The sequence below is a fragment of the Ciconia boyciana genome, chromosome 2, assembly GCF_034638445.1.
Source record: "Ciconia boyciana chromosome 2, ASM3463844v1, whole genome shotgun sequence".
Lineage (NCBI taxonomy): Eukaryota > Metazoa > Chordata > Aves > Ciconiiformes > Ciconiidae > Ciconia > Ciconia boyciana.
Window position 1 is genome coordinate 143,856,494 of NC_132935.1, and position 23,291 is coordinate 143,879,784.

General features: G+C 38.8%; 1 protein-coding gene across 2 annotated transcripts; it reads right to left on the reverse strand.

Moving 5' to 3' along the window:
- Positions 1 to 20,819, reverse strand: STEAP2 (STEAP2 metalloreductase). 2 transcript variants are annotated; one of them, XM_072854305.1, is made up of 7 exons: positions 20,775 to 20,819; positions 20,309 to 20,353; positions 17,868 to 17,948; positions 16,542 to 17,063; positions 14,255 to 14,782; positions 12,467 to 12,631; positions 1 to 5,246 (listed from the first exon to the last, which is right to left on the reverse strand). In XM_072854305.1, exons 4-7 carry the CDS (start codon positions 17,031 to 17,033, stop codon positions 4,962 to 4,964), a joined length of 1,470 nt encoding a protein of 489 aa, XP_072710406.1. In that variant the 5' UTR covers positions 17,034 to 17,063; positions 17,868 to 17,948; positions 20,309 to 20,353; positions 20,775 to 20,819; the 3' UTR covers positions 1 to 4,961. The 2 variants fall into 2 exon arrangements, with proteins under 2 accessions (XP_072710406.1, XP_072710405.1); XM_072854304.1 differs by having other exon boundaries at positions 16,542 to 17,066.
- Between the last annotated feature and the right edge of the window lie 2,472 nt (positions 20,820 to 23,291).

A 23,291-nucleotide genomic window follows, 5' to 3' on the forward strand; every position in this document is an offset into this window, starting at 1 on the left:
GATTTTTCTGTAAAACACAGCGTATGGAAAAATAGATAAAAGCACTACTAGTAATTTATAATAGCCCTGTTCAGAGAGACAGCACAAACAAATTGACAAACACAACTACAAAGAGAATATTGCACATGGGAGACGTACTATGCTCACTGCAAGACACTGCCAGCAAGGCATGAGAAACAATATATAATGATAGAGATCATTGTTCAAGTCAGTTCAATGTGTCACTTATTTTAAAGGCTGTAATCTAATTAATTCAAGCAGTATCATATACTGATACAACATCAGTACTGCAACATTATTCATTACATTGATAGAAAATACTACAAGATGAACAGCCAAGAAATCGAAAACTTGTGTATTAGGAGATGCACTGTCTGAAAGGAACTATGCATATGCATCTATTACCACTGCATATATGAAAATATTATACTGGAAAACTCAATCTATCTAATTTTTATGCACCTGATATATCTAACTTTCAGAGGAAATCTTCACATTCAGAGGAAAGCTGTTTCCTAACTATATTCATACCCATGAAATTTATAGCCACTTGGGAACTCATTGCCTTATATTAATTAATAATTTCCCTTAGTGCTAGTTGGGCAGCATGTATAGCTAATAACATAGACACACACAGACACAGACACACTGTTTTATAGGCAATTAATGCCAAATAAAAATGCAAATGTACTTTCTCATGTTAGCACATCATGTAATGCACAATGTTGGAACAAAAAGTGAAACCAATTCACAGTAACCATTACCACAAGCTAGATATGCAAAGAACTTGCAAAACAATTACAAAATAATTAATCTCTAAATAATTCAAGAAGATGGGTACTTAATTAACTTGTACATAGTTGCCACAGTTAATAGAATTGTAAGATAAAGACACATATGGAACCTGTAATAGAACTGTATTTTAGACAATGTTAAGAAAGCATACCTTAATATCCATAGAAAACAAATAACCTGTTGCTAAATACATAGAGGTATCCATTTTCTAATATGATGTGTACAGTTATGTATTACATATTAAGCACTATTTTTTTTTTTACTGAACAGTAATGAAGAGAAATGTAGTTTATTTCATTATTCATTTTTCATTAGCCAGTAAGCAAATTTATATAAAGCTACACAATAATATTTTTATAGCAGGCTATTCCTCAAAATATGTATTTATTCTCCTAAGTAACTAAGACGTCTAAACGAGTTTAGTTGTTCATGTTTAGGCAATCAAAACTAAACTTTTAGCCTCAGGTCTTTTTCCGATGAGAAGTCCTAATGTGAGTTCTTCTATAGAAATCAATGTGTTTGATCACATGAGTAAATATTCCTTATGTGACTAAACATATGCATGATATGATACATAATGTGTAGTAAATGCATAAGTGTCATTTCACTTTCAGACTTAATGGTCTCTTGTTAAGAGTGAACTGGTCCTTAAAGAACACTACAAAATATTAAATCACAAGTCAACTTGTTATTCCCGTTAGAAGTAAATACATGGCCTAACAGGAAACCGCATGTTATTTTGTAGCACAAATATTTCACAAAATGTCTTCATATATTTTATCTAAAAATATCATCTATTTATTTATACTTCAGTATTTCAACCTTTCACGTAACTTATAAAATCAAAACACATTTTTAATTTTCTACACACACAGTTTGAAAAAAGGAACAACACATCATTATTCTCTCCAGACACCTTTGGCAGTTCAAAATGTAACAGTTTAAACATTCTTGAAGAAAGTTAATGATGAAATAACTTTTTGCATAGGAAAGAGGGCCAATACATTTCTGTATATACTGTCAGTGGTTGCATTACAGTACAATATATATGGACTTTGACAGTAATTTTCAATTAGTACAGTATCTTAGTTCTGCAACATTATCGCTATTGCATCAAATGAATTAGATAATTGTAGGGAACATGAATGTCAATTACCTATTCTACAGAAGTGTAGAATTACTATAAAATAATAGCAGCATATTTAATTTTGAAATGTAATCAGATTGTCAACATAATGGTTTCTGCCCTAAATTTGTTCAGAGGTATGGAATTCTGCTCTCAGTTATACCATCCCATTCTAGTGATTTTAATCAGGTTTCAGGTACAGGACTGGGGTAGAATGTAGTATGGTATTTATCCCATTAAAATTCTCCAAGACTTTGTGTATTCTAAGATTTTTTAAAATTAATTTTATTTAAAGGATTGAAGCACAAATGCCTAAGCTTTGTGTGGCTTCCCTCTGCAATAATGGCATAGGAAACAGGCCAGGAAATTCAGTTACATATAATTCTGCAAGCTTTTCAAGAAATATACAGCTTTCTGTATTGGAATGTATTTATCGACAGGCAAAGTAAGTTAGAAGTTGCAATTGTCACTTGTTTTTCATTTTTATGTGAAAATCTAATTCGTACTACTTTAGGCTCCTGTCTATCTCCAACAATGACAGGTTTTTCACTTAATGTCTAGAATGTTTGATAAAATAGTATTGTCCTTGTGTATCACAAGTATCACTGAAATAGCTGCATATTGGATGAGGGACAATAAAATTAGTACCTTGAAACTGACTGATTTGGTTTTGGAAAAAAGAAAGAATGTAAACTTTTTATTAATTTGATAGATATTTAAACTTTTTTTTTTCCTCTTTCGACTTTTCTTTTCCTGTAAAAAACTGGGAAAGTTTCAAATTTCTAAAAAAGTTAAATTTTTGGAGGAAGTAGCTATTAAATACAATAGTCCAGAGGCAGCACCTGTCTCAAATAAGTTCTAAATTATTGATTTCCAAGAGGCTGAGAGGTTATGTCAGGAGAAGAATCAATGGACACATGCCCTCTTTTTGGAAGCATCTGCCACTTGTCAGCTATTGGAGACAAGTCTCAAAGAGCTTACTCTGACCAATTATAGCTGTTATTATTGTTACTTTCCAAAAAATGGTAAAATAAAATGAATTTTCTCTTTCCAATTGCTTCCTCCCCAGTAGCTTAAAAAGGAGGATAAAACTGAGTTTTCTAACTATGTGAAATTGAAAATTTGTGAACTGAGAAAACCCTCAAATTTCTGTTGACACGCACGAAATTGAAAGTTGAATTTTTTTTTTCCAGAAAAATGTTTTCGCAAACCTCCATTTTCAAAAAGAATTCACTGACCTCTCATTCGATACAAAACATGTTTAAAGACATATAAAAAATGCTTTAATTCTGGAAAAAATCATGCAAAAATTTTATTTTTCATCTCTAGATTTGAACATGCTTAAAATGAAAGAAAGTTCAACTGTCTCTTGATTTGCAACAAACCCAGAATATACACAGGCTTGATGTGTAAGTTTGCAGAATATGGATACTACAATGAAAATAAAATTGTTGTAGATTTTTTGAATTTGAAATGAAATTAAGAACAACTAACATGAACTCTTGAGATTTAGGTTGGTGTAACTGGGGGCAGAGTTTGATTCTAGATTCTTTTTGTTCTGTGGAGCTGTTGGTTTCATTACAGAGATAATGAGATTTACAGGACTAGTGATGTTTAAGGATAAATTAAAACTTAAGTACTGTATATTTCTGATGTATCACATCGATGACAAATTCTTGCAAAGTAATAAATAATAAGTGAAGGTTCAGCTAAGAAAGTCAGAGAGCCTAAACAGTGCAAATATAGACAAGAAAAATATAATTTCATACAAGTAAAGAAAATTAGGATGATATACACATTCTGATACACTGAAATAAAGGCTTTGCTAATTAAGCAGGAGTAGCCTGAAGGTATGAGTTGAGTTTGGCTATTTTGTTAGAGAAGAGTAGAACCTGACAAAACACTAGTAATAAATGATTGTGAACGTTCTTTAGAATCCCACAGTAAATGCAAATGTCAAGTTTTAGAGATAAATTCATTTTTAGGTATAAGAATAATAATTTTGCTTTTCAAAAATTCAGGCATATCCCAGAGACACTTGTTGTAAAAGTAAGACTTTTATATAAAAATATAAGATTGGATTTGCACAAAAAGATACTAAGAATTTAAGACAGACTCTGGGAAATTCATATATAACTGAAACTCCAGTGTAGAAACATATAGAACATGAGTATTGTGATGCTTCCCTGTTGTACCAACATATTGGAAGTTTCACAGTGAAAATGGATATTTATTGTTGCAGATTTCTCAGCTTTTTTGTTTTAAAATATTTCCTGATATTTCGAAATGATTCTAAAATCAAAAACTAGTTTGCACACATATCTGCAAGTCTTTCTATACATGTATAACACTGTTTTGAATTTTCATTATATGATATATGGAAATAAAGAGATGCCAAAGGTCTAAAATCCTATGTGATACTTTGAAAAAAATAACCCCGTTAGTACAATACCATTTACTTGCAAGATGTACAATTACATCATAATTGAAACTGGTTTTGCATATTCAAATCATGGAATGGTGTAAAACCACACACAAATAAATATACTGTACATGTGCAATACATCATTACAAATTAATTGGTTTAAAAACCTGATTATTTCCTAAATTATTAACTCTATTAGTCTATATTCTGAACTCACTAACCCAGAAGTGTGGTTTTAATAAAAGAAACACTGCCCAGAAAATGTGATATCAATAAATAGCACTCTTAACACATATGCTCTAAGTCAAAGAAATATCTGGAAAACATGGTTATAATAAAACACTGTTGTGACATAACTGTGCAAAGGAGCATTAAAAAATTCTGATTTCATAATCATCTGCCCTCTGTAATTCAAAACAAAAATATTTTTGTAGTTATCTGAAGTAGTAGTCTTCTAGTTACAAATTTCTCAGTTTGGTTGAGAGCTTGTACTATATGCCAAGCAAGTCCACAGTGACTTTACTCATACTTCAACTAAACTCCTAAAAATACAAGTTTATGACAAAAAAACCCCAAACCACATCTACAACAGTCCTAACAAATATTAGTCTATCATCACATCACAGTTATCCTTTCTGGGGAGAGATGTGGAACAGACCCACTTGCTTCTTCTATACCATGGCTTTTCTCCCATCCTCTTCGAATTCTCCTCAGTTTCCTACTTACACATGGCAAAAGTAAAATAATCTTACCTAGAATTACAATGGAAGGCAGAACAAGGGCAAGAACAAAATTTGGTGGTGTATAAAATCTGTAATATTCTTCTTCAAAAGCTCTGTTCCATCCGTAAATCAGTACATGGAAAGTACTTATAAGCAGAGCAACGTATCCAAGTGTAGACTTTGAAAAAAGAGAAAACAGGGAAAAAAGAAGAGATAATAGTACTTGGTCCTTCATCTGACAGCTCTAACCCATTAACGTTTCTATTAGACATCATGTTAAAATCTCTTACCTATACACTATTTTAAATTAGCAATATGAGGTTTTAAGTTCGCATGTTCTGAAAACTACGGATTGAACTGAACACTGATTTACAACATATCTCTGCTAGCATCTATAGGCCTTAGTCAAAGCTGAAATGAAGATGATGTTTGCCCAAATTCTAAGTAATGGAAGTCAACTTCAGGATGCGCATGCGAATAAGGAACAATCCTAGTGAATTTACTGTAACAACATCAGTTGTGATTGGAAATTAAGTTCCCTGTTTCTTAACTATGAGGGTAGATCGCTTCCAAGATTCACAATTATGGAACAATGCAATTCTGCTGGAAGAGATCTGGGCCTAACACTCCAGATTTTTATCGCTCTGAGAGGTGCAGTTTGCTTCTTCCTCATAATGGCCTACATCCACTCATCTGAAGTTAGCATAAACCATCCCTTATCTTTCAGCTGTTGCCTACTGGTTAATGGGAGTATCTGGACTGCAAGACTTGGGCATAATGGCACAAGGCGATGATGCAGTTTATCATAAACAGGTAGGGCCGGATGAAACGTGAAGTAGAAAGTTCCCACAGCACTCTGCAGAGGACCTCTTACCGTGTAATCTAGAGCATGCCACAGAAGGTAGTGCTAATAGGGGTCATTCACCGTTTCTGTGAATCTGCCCTTTTAAGAACCTTGTCGTTGTATTGCTCTGCAGACAGAGTTAAATGTATTAACCTTGACTTTCCCAAATCATGGTAAAAAAAAAGACTACTGTGCTTTGAATTCTGGTGGTGATCAAATGAAGAAGAACTCTTTTTGGCCAAAACTGATGTAATGACTAACTTGGTTGGGAAACATTTGTAGAAAATCATCGAAACAGAGAATGAATATTAAGAAAGGTAACTAGCTACCAAGGTTTGGTTTAATTCCAGTAAACAGAGAGGCAAAGAAAAATGCAGCCTAAGGGTCTATAATAGTTAGTGAAAGAATTAATTCCTTCTACTTCAAGATTAACCAGTTTCTAGGGAAAGGAGAATGTCTGAGCTAATACCATTTGCAAGGATTCACAGATACAATGGTATAAAAGGAAAAATACTTTTGTTAATTTCCAGAGATTGGTACCATGCTTTTTAACTTGTCAATATTTACACATTTTTTTGACAATGGTTTCAGAGCCATGTTGGTAAAATTTAGGTAAGCTGCACCCATTTTATTAAAAAGAACAATTTCCTCCCAGAATATTCCATAATAAACAGAACAACCACTTGTGGATATGAAAATGGCATATGCAGTGTTTGAACAGAAGTTCTGGTAAGAAATCTGGACAGCAAACAATACTATCAAACCTGATGTTTTAATATGTTATTGCAGATTTTTTCTGGTGTGACTGAATTAATTGCTGTTATATCACTGCCAGCAGGGAGAAGGGCACAAGTGAATCATATTCCTCATTTCTTTATCAGGCTTACTGATGAGAACTATAACAATTCTTGAAAAAGGAGGGAAGTGTTATACAGACTCTTCCCAAATTTAAACAAAAAAAGAAATCTGATGCTTATTTAAATTCCATCTGCAAATTACAGTTTTGAGACATCTCTTTATATCTTTCTATCTAATGGTCAAAATGGAAGCTAAGTAGTACATCAGTACATTTATCAGTACATTTTGAACTAACAGCTCAGGGACAAGAAAAACATATGATGCACCTCTATCAAGTTCTTTGTTTTGCCTTGTGGAAAGTTGCCATATGCTTCTTTGAAGTGTTGGTAGGGCATCTGCTAGTATGTACTAGATCATTTCAACCACTCATCTAAAAATCTGACAACACTCCTATAGGAGCTTCTGTCAGCTACTGATGGTATTTTCTTCTATCAGGCCCTTAATTGCCTTATTTCTGTGCTGTACTTTTGATAGTAATAACACCGCTTAGCTAGAAAGAGGATGTCCTCCACACTACTTAGCATTCTGCAGTCTTTAGTTTGTTTCATCAGGGCAGATCTGCACTAGAAAGTTCCATTAAGAGCATTTATCCTAGCTTGCAGCTACTGACAATGACTTTTCCAGAAGTACAAGCAAGACTGGCTGTCTTTGCTACTTAAGTAAAACCCCACTGCAGGAGGCTGTGTCAGTACAAAACTTCTGCGTTCATTATAAAGACTTGATTTTTCTGTATCTGCAAATGTTCAAAGACTACAGCAATGGCTGTACAGTAGTAAAATAAGGAAACTCAGAACTGACCGAAGCAGGTTTGGACAAAAAGACATCAGCTAGTGCAGGAAAAGGCAATGTTCAGCAGCTGAACAGTAAAAATAAAATCAATTGGTAGCAGTGGATCATACTACAAATCTTGGCTAGTGGTAGTGTCAGGAAGCCATATTCCAAAGTTGACCAACCCTATGGATGCTAACATGAAAGATGTTTAAATTATTGAGAAATAAATGATGATTGTGCTGTGGGAGTTATTAATTGCTAGAAAGCAATCTGTTTAATACTGGAAAGGGGAGAGAGCTGCTATCATTCAGGTATGCAAGGTTATTTTCTTCTGCACAAGTTCATGACTGGACAACATGGAGGAGGGAATACAGGGATTAAAGACAACGGATTTCCTGAAATGTAGTTGTGCTTCAGATGGAATATATATATTGCATTTCTGTCATCCTTTCCTGGCTTCTTAAGGCACAAAAAGAAAGGGGATGAGTATGTCTACGAGAGCTGGAAGATCACTTACACTAATGTTACCACAGGGAGGCCAGGAGAGGCACAGGATGCTAACTTCTTTAAGAGCAGAGGACTTTTGAAAGCAGCAAGAAGGGATACTTTTCCTTCACTGGTAAATTCACATTGGTGAGTGAGTAGCAATATCAGTTGTAAGTCTTGGGAACACTCTGCCTAGGCCCTAGGATGGCTGCTGAGAAAAGGGGAAGAACATCTTTGGTTGCTTTGCTTCCTTATCTTCCATAATACTGTGTTTCCTGGAAGCTGAGTAACAGATTAGCACATTTCCTATGGACTCCCAATCTTTTAGCTTTCCTCTAAGTCTTTCCTGTTTTGTTTCTTTTCCTTCCTGATCAAAGTCAGTTTTTTAGCCAATGTGGGAGATTCTCAGCCAACGCCACTGATAAACTGGACAAACTGGCATTGTTTGGGGTGAAAAAAAAAGTGTTAGAGGAGTGGAAAAGATGCAGGAGAAAAATCCCTAAAATGTTACCAGGAAGATGTACATATATAGAGACACGAATCTGCCGTGGGACAAATCTGCTTGAGGAATTTCTACTTTCACAATGGTCAAGTAGTTCCAAGAAATTTATATATACAAAAGGTATTTTCCAAAGCCCACGTTTATGCAAGGTATACTTCAGATTCCCCCAGTAACAGGATATTGCTAAACTTACATACAGGCTGTAGCAATTCTGACTGGAATCTTACCCATAAACTTGCTAAATACTCAGGCCTCATTCTTCTTTACTCTGGGGAAAAAGTATCCTATCCTTGTGGGAGAACCAAGGCAGGGCAGCCCTTCCTCAAAGTGTGTACGCAAGAAAAGTTTTAGTAACACTGTCTCCAAAAAACTTTAGCGTTGTGCTAGGAGACAAAAGGAATGTTTACAAAAATATCAGCTTCCTACTATGCAAATGGCAGATTTGCACTGATTTTTGCTAAGAAACATAAAGCTCAGCTTTTAAAGCCAGTTTGTTCTGTCCGTTGCCACTTTGAGTGATGTGCTTTGGACTTCAACTCTTAGACTGAAAAACAAAAGCAGTAGTCAATTATGCTTACATTATATATTTACAATTTAACTTCCTTCAGAAGACTGAAGGACCTGGTACAGCACTGCTGGCAGACAACAGTCTCCATTTCCATATATTTTATGTGAACACTCAAGGACTGGTTTCAATAAATGCCTTTTTCTGTTTGCAGTGTTTTGGTTTAGGCTAGTTATTCTGCCTGCTCTGACAAAATACAAATTCTTTTTTATTTCTTGCCCATGTCTATCTTTGTCCGTTATCGAAATATGTTTAGAAGAGAAAAAGAAGAGTACTGAAGTCGCATTTAAGAAAACTGATGCATTGGTTTATCAGCCCCAGCTTCTTCCCTGCTTCTTTCTTCAGTAAGCTCTAACTCTGGGTCATGTTGAGATGCCTGCAAAGTTTCATGCTAAGTTTCAATCATCTAGGATCTCCTACTGGGCAAACTCTTCATCACTGCCTGGTTCTGTGGCTCCTCCATCTGGATGTTATGAGTGTTTTTCTCTGAATCATGATGAAGTAATCAGATACTTGTTTTGTACAGTGGTCAGCTCTTACTGTAAGTACTTCAAGTTTTCTGCTGTCTCTTAGCTTCTGGTAGGGCTGACACAGTAACTTCCTTTTGCATCACTATTCAACCTTCTCATATCTCACTTCATTCATATTCGTACTCTGAGGGAATGAGAGGAGCCTGCACTGCTTCTCCTCTTAAAGTCCTTTTCCCTTGATCAAGCAGGCTGGAATTTTTGGGGCTGCTGACACCTGTGTCAGGTAAGATGGAGGCATCTCCAAAATAACTGGGGATATCGGACAGCAATGATTTCTGGGCAAAAACATTCACAACTGGGGTTTCTTTACACTATGAGGAAGACTGCAGTAGAGGTCTGTTTGAACCACTGTAGGTAGGGGAGATGCTGCTCAGGGCTTGTACTACTGGAACAAGGCTAGAAAATAGTCTATGTTAATAATTTGTTAATCCTAAACTCAGATTTTCCTAGTAGGACTCAAGACTGAGTATGTTTTAGTGGTAAAACTCTTTAAAGGAGCCAGACCCTTATTTTGATGAAACTGTATTTACTAAGATGACCAAGCAATAGTATGTTGTTCTCAGTGGGAAGTCCTGGGGTGAGAAACTGCCTGAGTGCGCTGACTGACTGATTCTTCATCTGTCAGATGCTAAACAACTTCAGCAATTATTGTGGCAAATCATCCGAGATTCAGTACTAAAGCTAGAGACATACTGGTTTTCCCAGTTAAAAAAAAGCAGCACTGAGATGATGGGCTAATAGTTCCACTGTTTCTCCCCCTGACTTAGAGAAGATTGAGAAAATGAAGTTCGAATTCACTTCATCACATTGCACTTCAGTAGAAGAAAAATACAAAAGACAGTAAGTATTATGATGTTTTATCTGTTTTACTTGCACACTGGGTACAATGAAGGTTGTGCACAAATGCAGACTCCTTTTACTTTAGCGAGGGATTGCTGAAAGTCTGTTTTCTGATTGAATAAAGCAAGAGGACTTTTTTGAAGGAAAAGTAACTAAATGAAGAACAACTTACATCCTGAGAAGTAATTAATGACAAAGTAAAGTACCTTTAATGATCATTAACTTTAAGGAAATTTTTAGTAGTTCAGTATTTTTTGTGATTAAAAATTGGAAATGATCATAATTAATTACCAATACCAGTTCTCTTCAGCATGTAATGCAGTATCAACTGTAACATACCTCCAAAGCAAACAACTTGTTCCCAATCAAATTCCTCAAAATACTGACAGACGATTCATTAAACTTCACAATTATTTAAATTTGGAACTATTTTTACTTTATTTAAAGTGGAAATAACTGCAGTAAATACGACACAATAAAAAATGCCCTTGTAGACACATCATTATGTGATTATTGTGTGGGTTTTGACTCAGTCACACAAGCCTGAAATTTGGAAATTTGAGTAAGGAAAAATAAGACACAAATGCTGGGTTTGTGGCTGGAGGTCATTATTGGACAAAGGTATCACCTCACTCATGAGTGAATACATATTTTTCCCTTTTGCACTACGTTTTACATCACTCGACAGCACTACTATTGTCCCTGCACAGAGAACTCTGGATGACAGGGATGTTGTAACAATACAAAATGGGTATCTACTCCCTCTGAAGGCTCAAAACCATGAGTGAGAATAAACAGTTCTGTCAGGGGAACTCTAATTTGAAAAATTATTCAGCAAACTTTGTGTAGGCCTAGCTGGAGTGTTCCACCAACAAAAACCCTACGGGAAGGGAAGACGTTACTTTACAGACAGAAGACCTCTGACAACTACAGCCAAAGAAGTGTTCCCCATCACTGGCTTTAAAATGTCTGTAAATTATGAAGCACAACTCAAGTCCTGTACAGTAAAGTCAGTGCCTGTGTTCTGAAGGTAGGAATTTGTAAAGAGTGACAGGACTAAGAATTAGGCAATATTATTACAGTGGCTATGTTCAAAACCTGTTAATCAGAAAAGACTGAGTTAAGACTGGAGTACTGAATCCAAAATCAGAGAATAAACCAAACCAAACCAAAACCCAAAACTGCGTGTACACACTTAGGAAATTTATCACAAGACTGAATCCTAATAAGATTTCTTATCACTGACTGTTACCTAAAACTAATGGCAATTTTGTTTGGAACCAAACATTAAGCTGTTTATTAAAGCCTGTATTTCTCAGTATTTTATCTGGTTAGGTCTGCCTGTAGCAGATATTTATCTGAGGAAAGAGGGCAGCAGAAGGGCTGCCAGGACCTGGAAAAGCCTCTGCTTTTAATAAACAAAGCTTCATATTTTACTAATAGGTATTTTCAGCTAATGGGAATAACGCAATTGAGAACTGTATTAATTCCCACACAGTGGAGGGGAAGCAAACCTGAATCAATGACACCATGGCTGTCAGAGGGCTGTGCAATAGAAATCCTGCAGGAGAAATTAAGTCTTTAATTTTAACAGTTGTGTGCATCTACATATAGTAGTATCTCATCAGTATCATTGCCTTTAGTGAGTTTGTCCAAATTTATCTAATTTGAATTTAGCAAGAAATTCTGACAATGGAAAAGGAATAGATTAGTGCTCATTTGGTCTTAGCTGTGTTGGTTATTTAAGACCAAGAAGTGTAAAATGCAAATTCCTACGCTTACGCTCATGAAATACTTAATGTGCCTTCATGGTAATATATCTGCTGAGTAAGGATATGTTGTTTTAATTAACTTACCAGAGAGAGGGGGAAAAAAAAGCTCTCATCATGTTGCAAAGTGCTTTTCTTCATCATCACCACCATGTTCATCGTCATCATGATCATCGTCATCATCAATAATATCTTATTAACAACAAAACCCCCTTATTTAAAAAGTAACACACCTGAATAAAACTGAACTCCCTCCAGTTTAAGGCACTGTTTACTGAAGGGATGGAAGTTACTGCCAGCAAAGAAAGCAATCCAAGACTCATTATTCCAAAGGAGATATACATTTCAATTCGCCACACTTCTTCCTCATTCCAAGAATTTTCAACATTTGCATGAACCTGATGAAAGAACAGAAAGGAAGCACTTTATTCTACAGAATATTAAAAATATCAACAGAAGTTATTTTGTTGACTAAAAGTCTACAGTCACAGGAGAACTATAAAATGGGGTCAAATATTTCAGAGGTTTCCTCATGTCTTGGAGAAAAACAACTGTTTCCTTACTGCTGGTATTGGCTCTTGTTAGATGAAAAATATGTTAAACATGGAAACTTAGATGAGTTGTTAAAAGAAAATATAACATTATATACAATTTATAACAATTATGTTATAAAACCAGATAAATCTGCGCATTCCTATGTACTGTAGAAAAGTAGCTGTGTTCTTCAGACCCTGGAAACTTAAATTCGATAACATAAATTGGGTAAACCTGCAATTTGTTTTTAGTTTGTTACATTTAGAAATAGTTTAGCATAATTTCTTGGTTTTGCTTCAGCTCCCTCTGCTAAGTCCAAGTTATTTTGCCTCTTGTTGACATCAGATACATCCAAGATTGTTCTCATTGGAGAGCTTTACCAGAAAAAAGAAACAACTCAGGTCCTTAACAATTAAGAGGCTTGGATATTCAATTATTTTTCCGCTTTCAGGTGAACTGTTGTGATATGGCATGTCTTGAAAGAGGTTCACTAGGAATATTAGCAAGTGAGAGTTTTACAATATTATTAAAACCAAAATAATTTCTTAGTACAAGTATCAGTGGGTCCTTTACTAATACTACTTGTGAACAATTACAGCTTCTTGCTGCCTTTTAGTTTTGCTCTTCCTGCCTTTCTCTTAAGTTCAATTTTTCATGCTAGCTCTTTTAGAATTTGTGGACCCAATCCCTGTTAATTTGTTCCATTTGATTTGATTTCCTTAGTTTGCTTTTCTTTCTGTTCTATCACTTCTCTTTTTTCTGCAGATTTTATGTGCTGAATGGCAATGCTGCTTTTCTGCCACTTTAAAGGTGACAATAAGCTACCTCATTGCCAGACAGGAGCATCGGACCCTCTTCTAAAGGATGACAGATTTGTCGGAGATTGTTTCAGGGTTATGCAAGACCAATTGCTCCTGGGAACTGTGAGTCAATTTCTATTGCCTGTAATAGATGATGTTCAAAGAATTTTTAATGAATAAAATATTTTTACCACTGGTCCAAAATGTTACAAAGTAACAGCATTTTCATTTTGTAAACATAGATGTATCTGTAAGCGTTATTACAGTATCTACCCTTATACTTTTTTCACACTTTTAAATGCACTTATGATATACATACTTCCCCTATATGTTAAGTATGCATAGAGAGGAACATACTGCAGAAACTCAGAAGTTTCCTGCTGTTGCTCTTATCCTGTCTATCCTACATTCTCCTTGTGTATATTACTATCTGGGATTTAAGTAGGACACATCCTTGATTCCCCCTACCACACAAACTTGACTGCAGCTTGACCCACAAGGTGAGCACAATGCACAGATGTTTCTTTTAGTCTCCCTTCTTACTTGGCACTAGCTATACATAAGGTAATCCATAACATTCTCTGCTGAAAACAGTGGAACAGATTAAGAAAACATATATATTGTATGCATGAGCCATATGCATACAGCCAAGGCATTTTTGGCTTACTGAACTAACGATTGGCTTACCTGTTGATATGCCATATTGAGGAACAAGTATCGCTCTGATCTCCTCATAGGTAAGCAGAGGCTGTATGCCACATGCACTGTTGCAAAGAAAAAACTGAGCAGTCCAAGCTGCTTTCGACACTGGAGCCAGTTGTCCAGCCAAGGTGGAAATCGCCTATACTTAGTACCATAGTAAAGCTGATAAGCAGCTGCAATAAGTCCTGATAAATACACTAGAGAAAGTAAAGTGATAGCAACAATTGGTAGAGTCTTGTTCACGATCTCAATGGGGATCTTGTAAAAGTCACTCTGTTGATTTCTCACGTATGGATGGATTACGTCTCTGACGAAGGAATAGATGAAGAAAAACGTTGCCAGGCTAATGGCAATCACTACAGGCCCCTTCCACAGTGTGAACAGTCGCAGAGGTAAATTTTCAATCTCCCTTGAAGATGACAATGCCCCCAAATCAATAGGAATAAAACTGAGCTGACGGGCAAGCTCAATAACTTGATGGCGAGCCTGAACATTGTTACTGCATATATAGACCTGTTGGGAAAGTCAAGCAAATTGTCTGTAGTCAGAGAAACAGACTCAAAGGTGAAAAAAAACCAAAAAACAACACAAAAAAACCTTAAGGGCCTCCAGGACAAAACCACAGCACTACTGCTAAAACTACACACTGTTATCCCAGCTTATATCACCAAGGTAAGAATGAAACCATACACAAATCTATCCAAAATGAAAATATGCACACTGATTTAGCAACAGAGTAACCAAAACAGAATTGGCTTTTTCTTGGAGTTAATAATGAGCTGATTGTGGGATGCTCTGGTAATTTGCACACTGAAAGCCCCGATACCAAAATGTCTGCAGGACTGTATTGAACTTGAAACAATGGCTAAAAGCATTTCAGAAAATCATGAGTCTCTCAAAAATACAGGAATCTTGAATGAGGACCCTAAAACAGCTGTAGCATAAACAGAATACAAAGCAGAGAACCGTGTAATCTCTCCAAGTATAAAAATCTTAGCTCAATTTCACACTCTAGATTTCCACAAAAATTGATTGTTTAACAGAAAAGACAAAAACTAGCAGCCAAATAAGAACGCCTTCTAAAGATCAGTTTATTACATAGTGAACGAAGTGCACTGCTACAAAGTACTTTAAAGTTCCTTTAAAATTTACGGTGGGCTATAGTTTGCTCAACACTGTTTACTGATCATCTGCATTAGAGCAAACATGATCAGTTTTGACAGAAGTTAATTACTTACAGTGCAGTGCTATTCTGAAAGGGGATAAAAATAGTAGAGGTTATTTTTAAAATTATGCTAATTCTAAATCTATTGCATTCCATTTAAAATCTACCTGAAGTGCCAGAAAACTCAATTTAGTGTTCAGTAGGCACATTACACCAGTCATTTCTCATGCATTTCTCAGAGTTCATAAAGCCGTGAAGGACTGCGTTCTTGCATAGGCTTAAATCCTTTGTATCACTTCAGCAAAGCATGAAAAACATAAAGCTGCCTTTTCTATATGCAGGATGGATTTGGGGAACATACTGGGAAGGAATTTGAACATGATGTTCCCAAGCAGTGCTGGATCAAACAAATGATCACTTAGAAACATATGTGCCTCCTTCTGTGTGCTGGTTTTGGCTGGGATAGAGTGGGAGTGAGAGAGCGGCTGTGTGGTGCTTAGTTGCTGGCTAGGGTTAAACCACGACATTCTGTTTCCTCATATTTATGACCTTGGGGCATTCTAAAAGCTAGATAATCTTTCATTCACTTTGCTGTTACATTGAATGCAAGCATTTTTAGAACAGCTGACTCCTGAGCCCTAGGATCAGGACCTCAGATTTCTGTGCATCTCTTTCAATAGTTCACTCCATGTAAACCAATACTGAAACTAAAATATACTGGAAAGACTGCCTCTATCCTTGTATAGAGCATAAGGATAAAAATTAACATATTTCCTACAGAAGACATTAAGACCCAACTCCTCTCCTCTGTCTGTAGTAATATAAAGGTCAGCTGTCTAGTCTAAGCTAGTATCCACATTTCCTCTGCAATCTTTAAAGACAAAAAGGCATCCCAGGGGACAATTTGGACCACTTACTCTATACGTCTTACAGTGGATGAACTAGATTCTGAAAGTTTTATTGGCTACTAAAACTTAAACTAAAGGCCCAAAATTTCAGGTACATTAAGTCAGGCAGGATGAATCCCATGAGTTCTGGCTGCTTACATTCAGGTCCTGTCATTTTAATCTTACAAACAAGTTAAATTAATGCAATTGTAACAATTACCTGTCTGCTGGCATCCTTTGGTCCTAACTGCAGTGACCAAGCTGAAATGACATTGAATCCTTTGACAATCAGGGAGTCTGGGAAAAGTGATGCCAAATACTCTGCATTGGAGTCCGGATATTGGTCTACTCTTGTATTATTGCTGACATCAATCAGAATTTTACCAGTGAGTAAATGCTTGAGGTCCCACAAAGAGGCATAATGTTCTCTGTGTATGGCTACAAAAATGATGTTTGTTTTTGCTACTGCATCTTCATGGTGAGTGACATCAACCACATGGGGAAAGAACTCGGCAGCAAGTTTAGGGTTTCTGCTTCCTACGACCACGTGGTACCCACATCTTATAAGCCTAATTGTCAATGACTTAGCAAAGTCTCCACTTCCAATGATGCCTATTGTGATCTTACTGGCATCCTTGATGCCATTGGCAACATTTGGTAGAAAAGTTTCATTGAGGTTCTTAGGACTTCCCATCATAGAAATTGATTCCATACTTCCAAGACACCAAACCTATAATGATTTCTTCTGGGGGAAAAAAAAAAAAAAAAAGGAGAAAGCAACAGAAGGGAAAATGCAGCATCATACAATTTTACAAGACATCAGAATCCATAAACATCTCTGGGAGCAAAATATGTGGTTCTAAGTTTCATGTTATATTTTCTCCTTAATAAAGTATGTGCTAATCAATTTTGTCTTGCAATGTGTCACTAATACAAGGAGAAACATAAAATACTTCAAGCACTTCAATAACACAGTTACAGAAGTAAATGATATTTTTTTCATCTTCTCCTATTCCCCATCTTCTGCTGCCCCAGAATATTAGACCACAAGATAACCCTGTGCTCCTGAAGTTTCAGGTCAATGATCAATGGAATAATGAGAAGAAACATGTAAGGAAAACTGGGTAATTATGGAAAATATTAGAAGGTAGAGATAGCTGGCCTGTGGCTGGCATAAGGACAGTAAGTTCATGGAAGCTGAATTCCATTAAAAGCTTATGCAGGTTATTATCATGGTATCCTGTATTGGCCAGGAAGGAAGGGATGCAAAAGTCTCAAAGCTGCAAATGTCATGGCACACATGGCATCATGACACAGACATCCATCTGACATACTCACCTGTCAGCCGGGGAAACAGGCAGCACATATGGATCCAATGGCAAAGACAACAAAGGCAGTTTGTCAAGGCCTATTCATGAGATCACTAATGACACTGCTAGGTCAGACTGCTAGGTCTGGCCATGGATGTATAAGGATTAACTGTGGGTGCAAGGGTAAAGGATTCAAGGCCATGGGTCACAAATATGCCTAACAGAATTTTTCTCACCAGGCAGAGAAGATAAATCCTGGAGACAAACACATGGGACAGCATTCCATGAAAAGCTAATGGCACGAAGAGATAGATTTCCTGCAATAATAAAAGGGAAGAGAGTTTTAGAACTCAAATTCAGTGCAGTAAGGGAGGCTCTGAAGAAGAACAGAGGCTAAGGCTCACAGAAAATTAAAAGAAATACTGCTATAGCTTTGGAGAAGAGGTCACAGAACTGCAGTAAAGCTGTAACAAAGACAAAAAGACATAAAAACCCAACAAAACAACCCCCAGGAGGCAAGTCTTCACATGAAACCAGAGTTATGACATAAGTGGTTCTGCACTGTAGAACCGGAATGAGTTCTGAAAACGAAGGAAGCAATGAGGAAAGGCAGGCTAAGAAGGAGCAAACAGAAACCATGAGGTTGCTGTCTTAGGAGCAGTCAACAACAAACCACATAGAAAGGAGGAGCTGAATGAACCTTTTCCTGAGCCACCATCCAAGAGCTGATATGACAGTAACTAATCACTAGTGGGGGACTTTACCCAGCCATTGGCTAGGAATACAGTATGTGTGGTGAACAACCTCCCACAATTAAAAGCAGCTTTGTGTTTCAGAAATTGGAGGAAGCTACTAGAAGAATGGGCACTTTTCCTTTCAGCTTTGACTAGAAGGGAAGAACTCACTGAAACTGGACTGAGACACTAAAGACAGAAAGCAATATGTGAAAGCGACCACAAAATCAGTATTCCAAGAAAAGATTCTAACAGTGAATCTTTCTGGCAGAGGCAGACCATGTAGATTTTTATGCATGCACTGACAAAACACTGACTTCTTACCACATGACCTGAAATGTATCTAACACATGACCAAAATACCAGTACTTCCTGTATCATGATGGGTTCACATCCAGGAACATAATGAGAATAGCTGTATTTTGATCAGGCAAGAGATATACATCAACTGGATATGACAGAACACGTATGCTTTCACCATGTGATTACAAAGCTCATTTCAATTCATGCCATGTGACATGAAGGTGCTGCAAAACTTTGGGATAGAAAGGGAATCGCCATAAGGCAATGGGCTACCAGTACCGTTTAACCATACTGCAGCCTACTTTCAGTTTTTGTCCAAAGGATCCTTAGGAGAGTGCGCATCAAGGATTTGGACATGATGAATTGCCCTGGTGAGCTGAATTTGGCCCACTGGCCAAAGTTTCTCACTGCCTGTTCTAAGGAAAGTAGAGCGTGAGGAACAGAACAGAATAAACCTAACAGACTTCATAAAAAAACCTCAGGGAATAGGCAGACACAACTCTTGGTCAAATAATCTAAGAGATGGAAGAGATCAGAGAGCTGGCAGTTACTGAAAGGGACTTCATTAAATGCACAACAGCAATTCAGAGGAAAGAGTGTGTATAAGACTGTTTTAACTGCATCAGGAGAGCTTTAATGACCTGAAAAATCACACAAAAAGTAAAAAAAAAAGGGGGGGTGTGCATGGGTAAGGAACAGTATAAAGAGACAGTGCTATCATGTAGGGATAAAATCAGAACAGCAACGGTACAGAAATGAGTTATAACTAGTGAAGGACATAAAGGGTAACAAGTAAACGTACAATAAAAGACAGAAGGCAAGGTTTATAACTTAAGAGGAAAAGGAACAAATTATAGGTGACACAAAGTAGGACAAAGTGTTAAATGTCTTATTTCGGCCCTCAGCAGAAAGGTTAATTATGAAGAGATATTTAATGAAAATCCTTTTACAGGGAGACAGAAGGTGAGGTCAAAGAGGAAAAAGGTGAGTTAAGAGTAAAGGATAAAGTTAAAGATAAGATAAAGAATTTCAAGTCAGCAGACACTTATGAAATCCACCCTTGATGCTTAAAATGCTGATCGAAGTGACATCTTGAGAACTCAGAGAGGACGAGAGAGGCAGGCTAGCACATACCTGTAAAAGAGGGGAGGAAGAGGACTGAAGAAAGCAAAGACTTGTTAGCCTAACTTCAGCTTCTGGACAGATTTTACATCAAGTTATTCAGCAATCAATTTGTAAATAGTTAGATGGGAAGCAGGTGATAAGAAGTAGCTAAGGTGGGTTTTTCAGGAACAGACTGCAACAAAACCCACCTTCTTTTACAACATATCTGGCTTCACAGATATAAAAAATAGTAGAAGCGACATAAATTTGACATTTGCCCTTAGATAAGCTAAGAAAACACTACAGAGCTATGCCACCCAGAAGGTGACACAGACGTGAAAAACTGCTCTTGGATAAATAACTACTGAAGGAGAAAAACGAACAAACAGAAAGCCGGGCAGTCAATGAATTTGTGCCCACGCGCTCGGGCGGGACCTTACGGGGCGAGGACTGAGGCGAGGGGCTGGCCGGATGCCAGGTGAAGGCTGGTTGCCCCTCGGCAGGCTAGCGGGCGGCAGCGCGATGCGGGTACCTACCCCAGAGGAGGTCGGCGGGGCCCAGCTCCTGACCGGCATCTCCAGCTGCAACGACAACATCGCCCGTGACAAGAGCGGCGACCCCACCGCCGGGCCAGTCGCCGCCACGGCCGCCTCCGACCCCCCGGGCAGAGCTGGGGCAGCGCTGCCAGGCCCGGCCGCCGCGGGGCGGAGGCACCCCAGCCCCGCGCCGCCGCCAGGCACCGGGGCGCCCCTCGCGGCTGCCGGGGGCCGGGCCGCACCCAGCCCCGCTGCCTGACCCGCTCCGGGGGGCCCCCGACACCGCCAGGCCCACCAGAGCCTGCCCAGGGACGGGGGCAGCCGCGGCGGGAGCCCGCCGCCACAGCGAGGGGCGGTGGGCAGCCTCCCGTGGGGCGACAGCGGGCACGGCTGGTCTGAGGAGGCGCCCGGCGGGGATGGGGCCCCCTCCCGCCCCAGCCCCAGCCCCAGCCCCGGCGCCGCTCACCTCCTCCCGCCCGCCAGGAGGACCAGCGCGGCCGCTTCTCCTCCTCTGACTCCGGCCCCGCAGTCGCGGGCGGGCGGGAAGGCGGTGCCTCTCCTGCTGCTGCGACCCGCCCCCTGCGGCCGCTCCGCCATCGCTACCACAGACGCTGGGCGGGCAGCGGCGCTCTCCCGCCGGCAGCACCAGGGTCGGCCGCGTGTGGAGAAGGAGAGGGGCGCGGCCGGCGCCGCGGTGCTCCTGACCCCGGCTGTCCGTCGCTGCGCTCCGGCCACAAACCCCTCGGGCCTGCGCAACGCCCGCAGCACACACAGACCTAGGCTCAGGGTCCCGCCGACGCAGCGCGGGGACCTCGCCGGTCCCCAGGCGAGCTCACGACCCTGAGGGCAAAACGCACCTTTCCTCCCGGGCCCTGCTGTGTCTCGGCTGCTCCGGCCCAGGTTTGTTCTTCAGCGGGAACCTTCCTCCGGCCGCATTTCCTTATTCTCTCCCGGCAGAAGGGCACTGCTGGTCCTCAACCAGTGCCAGCTGCAGGGCCACAGGTGAGGATTCATAGAGTCGTAGAATCATAGAATGGTTTGGGTTGGAAGGGACCTTTAAAGGTCACCTAGTCCAACCCTCCTGCAATGAGCATCTTCAACTAGATCAGGTTGCTCAGAGCCCCGTCCAACCTGACTGTGAATGTTCCCAGGGATCGGGCATCTACCAGCTCTCTAGGCAACCTGTTCAGTGTTTCACCATCCTCATCATAAAAAATTAATTCCAGAGGGGTGTTGGATGCCCCTGCGGCCCAGGCCAGCTTCCCTGGGTGTGGGTAACAGGGAAGTTGTTCCTCATGTTTGCTGTGTACCCAGTGTACTCTGTGCAGGTGGGAGTTGTGCTCTAATTTCAGTGTTACACAAAATGAGAGGACAAAAGGGTTCAACCGCATAAAAGTGAAGCTAAACCCCAAGATCTGAATTCTGTGTTGCTTGGGCAAGGAAATTTCCAGTTGAAGACAAATGGAGCTTTTTCCTGAAAAAGCGTAGCTTCTGATTTTAACATTTTCTGATTTGCCAAACAAATTCCATCTTTCATTATGCTGTATATATAACAATGTGCAACCCTCAACCCGTTGTGTGTAACACATTTGAAACTGACCAACACATACAATGATGTACGTTGCTTATGTTGCAGCAAAAAAGTAACACGTGCACTGATAACTGAAAAGGAGCCACATGATCGCAGTGAAACACTCAACATACCTGTTTTCATCCTTTCTGTGTGCATGCTGACTTGTTTCTGTAGTGCATTAACTGAGGGCTTAAGCAGAATGAACCATATAATTAATTCAAACATTTCTTTCAATATATAATCACAAACAACCATGCTGTGGAATTTGAAAAGAAGTCTGAGAAACATTTGTGTTGTAGTTCTGAAGCCATTTTCCCCCCAGTTATTAAATATGTCATTTTCCTGACATTGAAAGCATGTATTTTTAAAGTATTTTTTGATTTGGTAAACAGGTGCACAGAAGACCTATTGCCTGATTTTCCAAACTGCATTTTCAGCTCCCAGGCAGTGAGGACTGGGTCGATACTCCATGGAAGTCAGTGGAAAGGTGAGTCCATTGACAGACTACGCAGAAACGCCCTTTCCATGGCGAGAACTAGCATTTCAGCTCTTTGGTTTCTTGTTCTAATATTCTCCTTTTTGTTGCTGTTGATTCAAAAGTTGTCATCCTAGGCTTGTTTTTCTGTAGCCAGAACAACTACAGTAGTACAAGTTCAAAAATTTTAGTCCAACCAACAAATGTATCAAAGGAAAAAAGGAGAATATTCTTTTCTGCATTATTTGTGGCTGAGTCTCATTATATGCTACATTATGTGACTCTTGTAGCCATAAAGGTATTTACATTAAAACAGGCATATTTGGTGATGAGACTAACTCATGCACCTCAAAATGATAGTGCATCATACATAATGAGAGTAGTCACAGTCCTATAATTCTAATTTATTTGAATTATAGCCTTAATAAGAAGGCTGTAAATTTGAATGTTTGTGATTGTTTTCCTGTGGATTTTTTAATATTATTACTGCGGCATAAAGTCTTGAACAGAAGACTCAGACCTTTAGGAAGTGATGCATTAGATCTGTGTTGATTATGTAACAAGGAGAGGGCTTTTTTCTTACGCAGATAGTATGGTTAATGATCTTTGAATTCTGTTACCTGTTTCTTGTGCAGCTGTTTGGCTTGCGATTGCTCACTAACTACGTTTCCCATGTGAAAGCGTCACAGGTTCTGTCTTCCAGCCAGCACTATGTAGGGTGTGTGAGCTCTGACCCTGGTCCTTCATGCCTAACCCACCTGGGTTCTCACGGATGTCATTCAGTGTCATTTCTTCTCCACTTGTTTCTCCTCTCACTGTGTACAAACCTACCGAGCGTTAGTCGTGGTCGTTTACCAGCCTGTTGAACAGACACCACTAACTTGATATCTAGTACATTTAAAAATTAAAATCAAGGCAGTTTGAAGGATTTCACT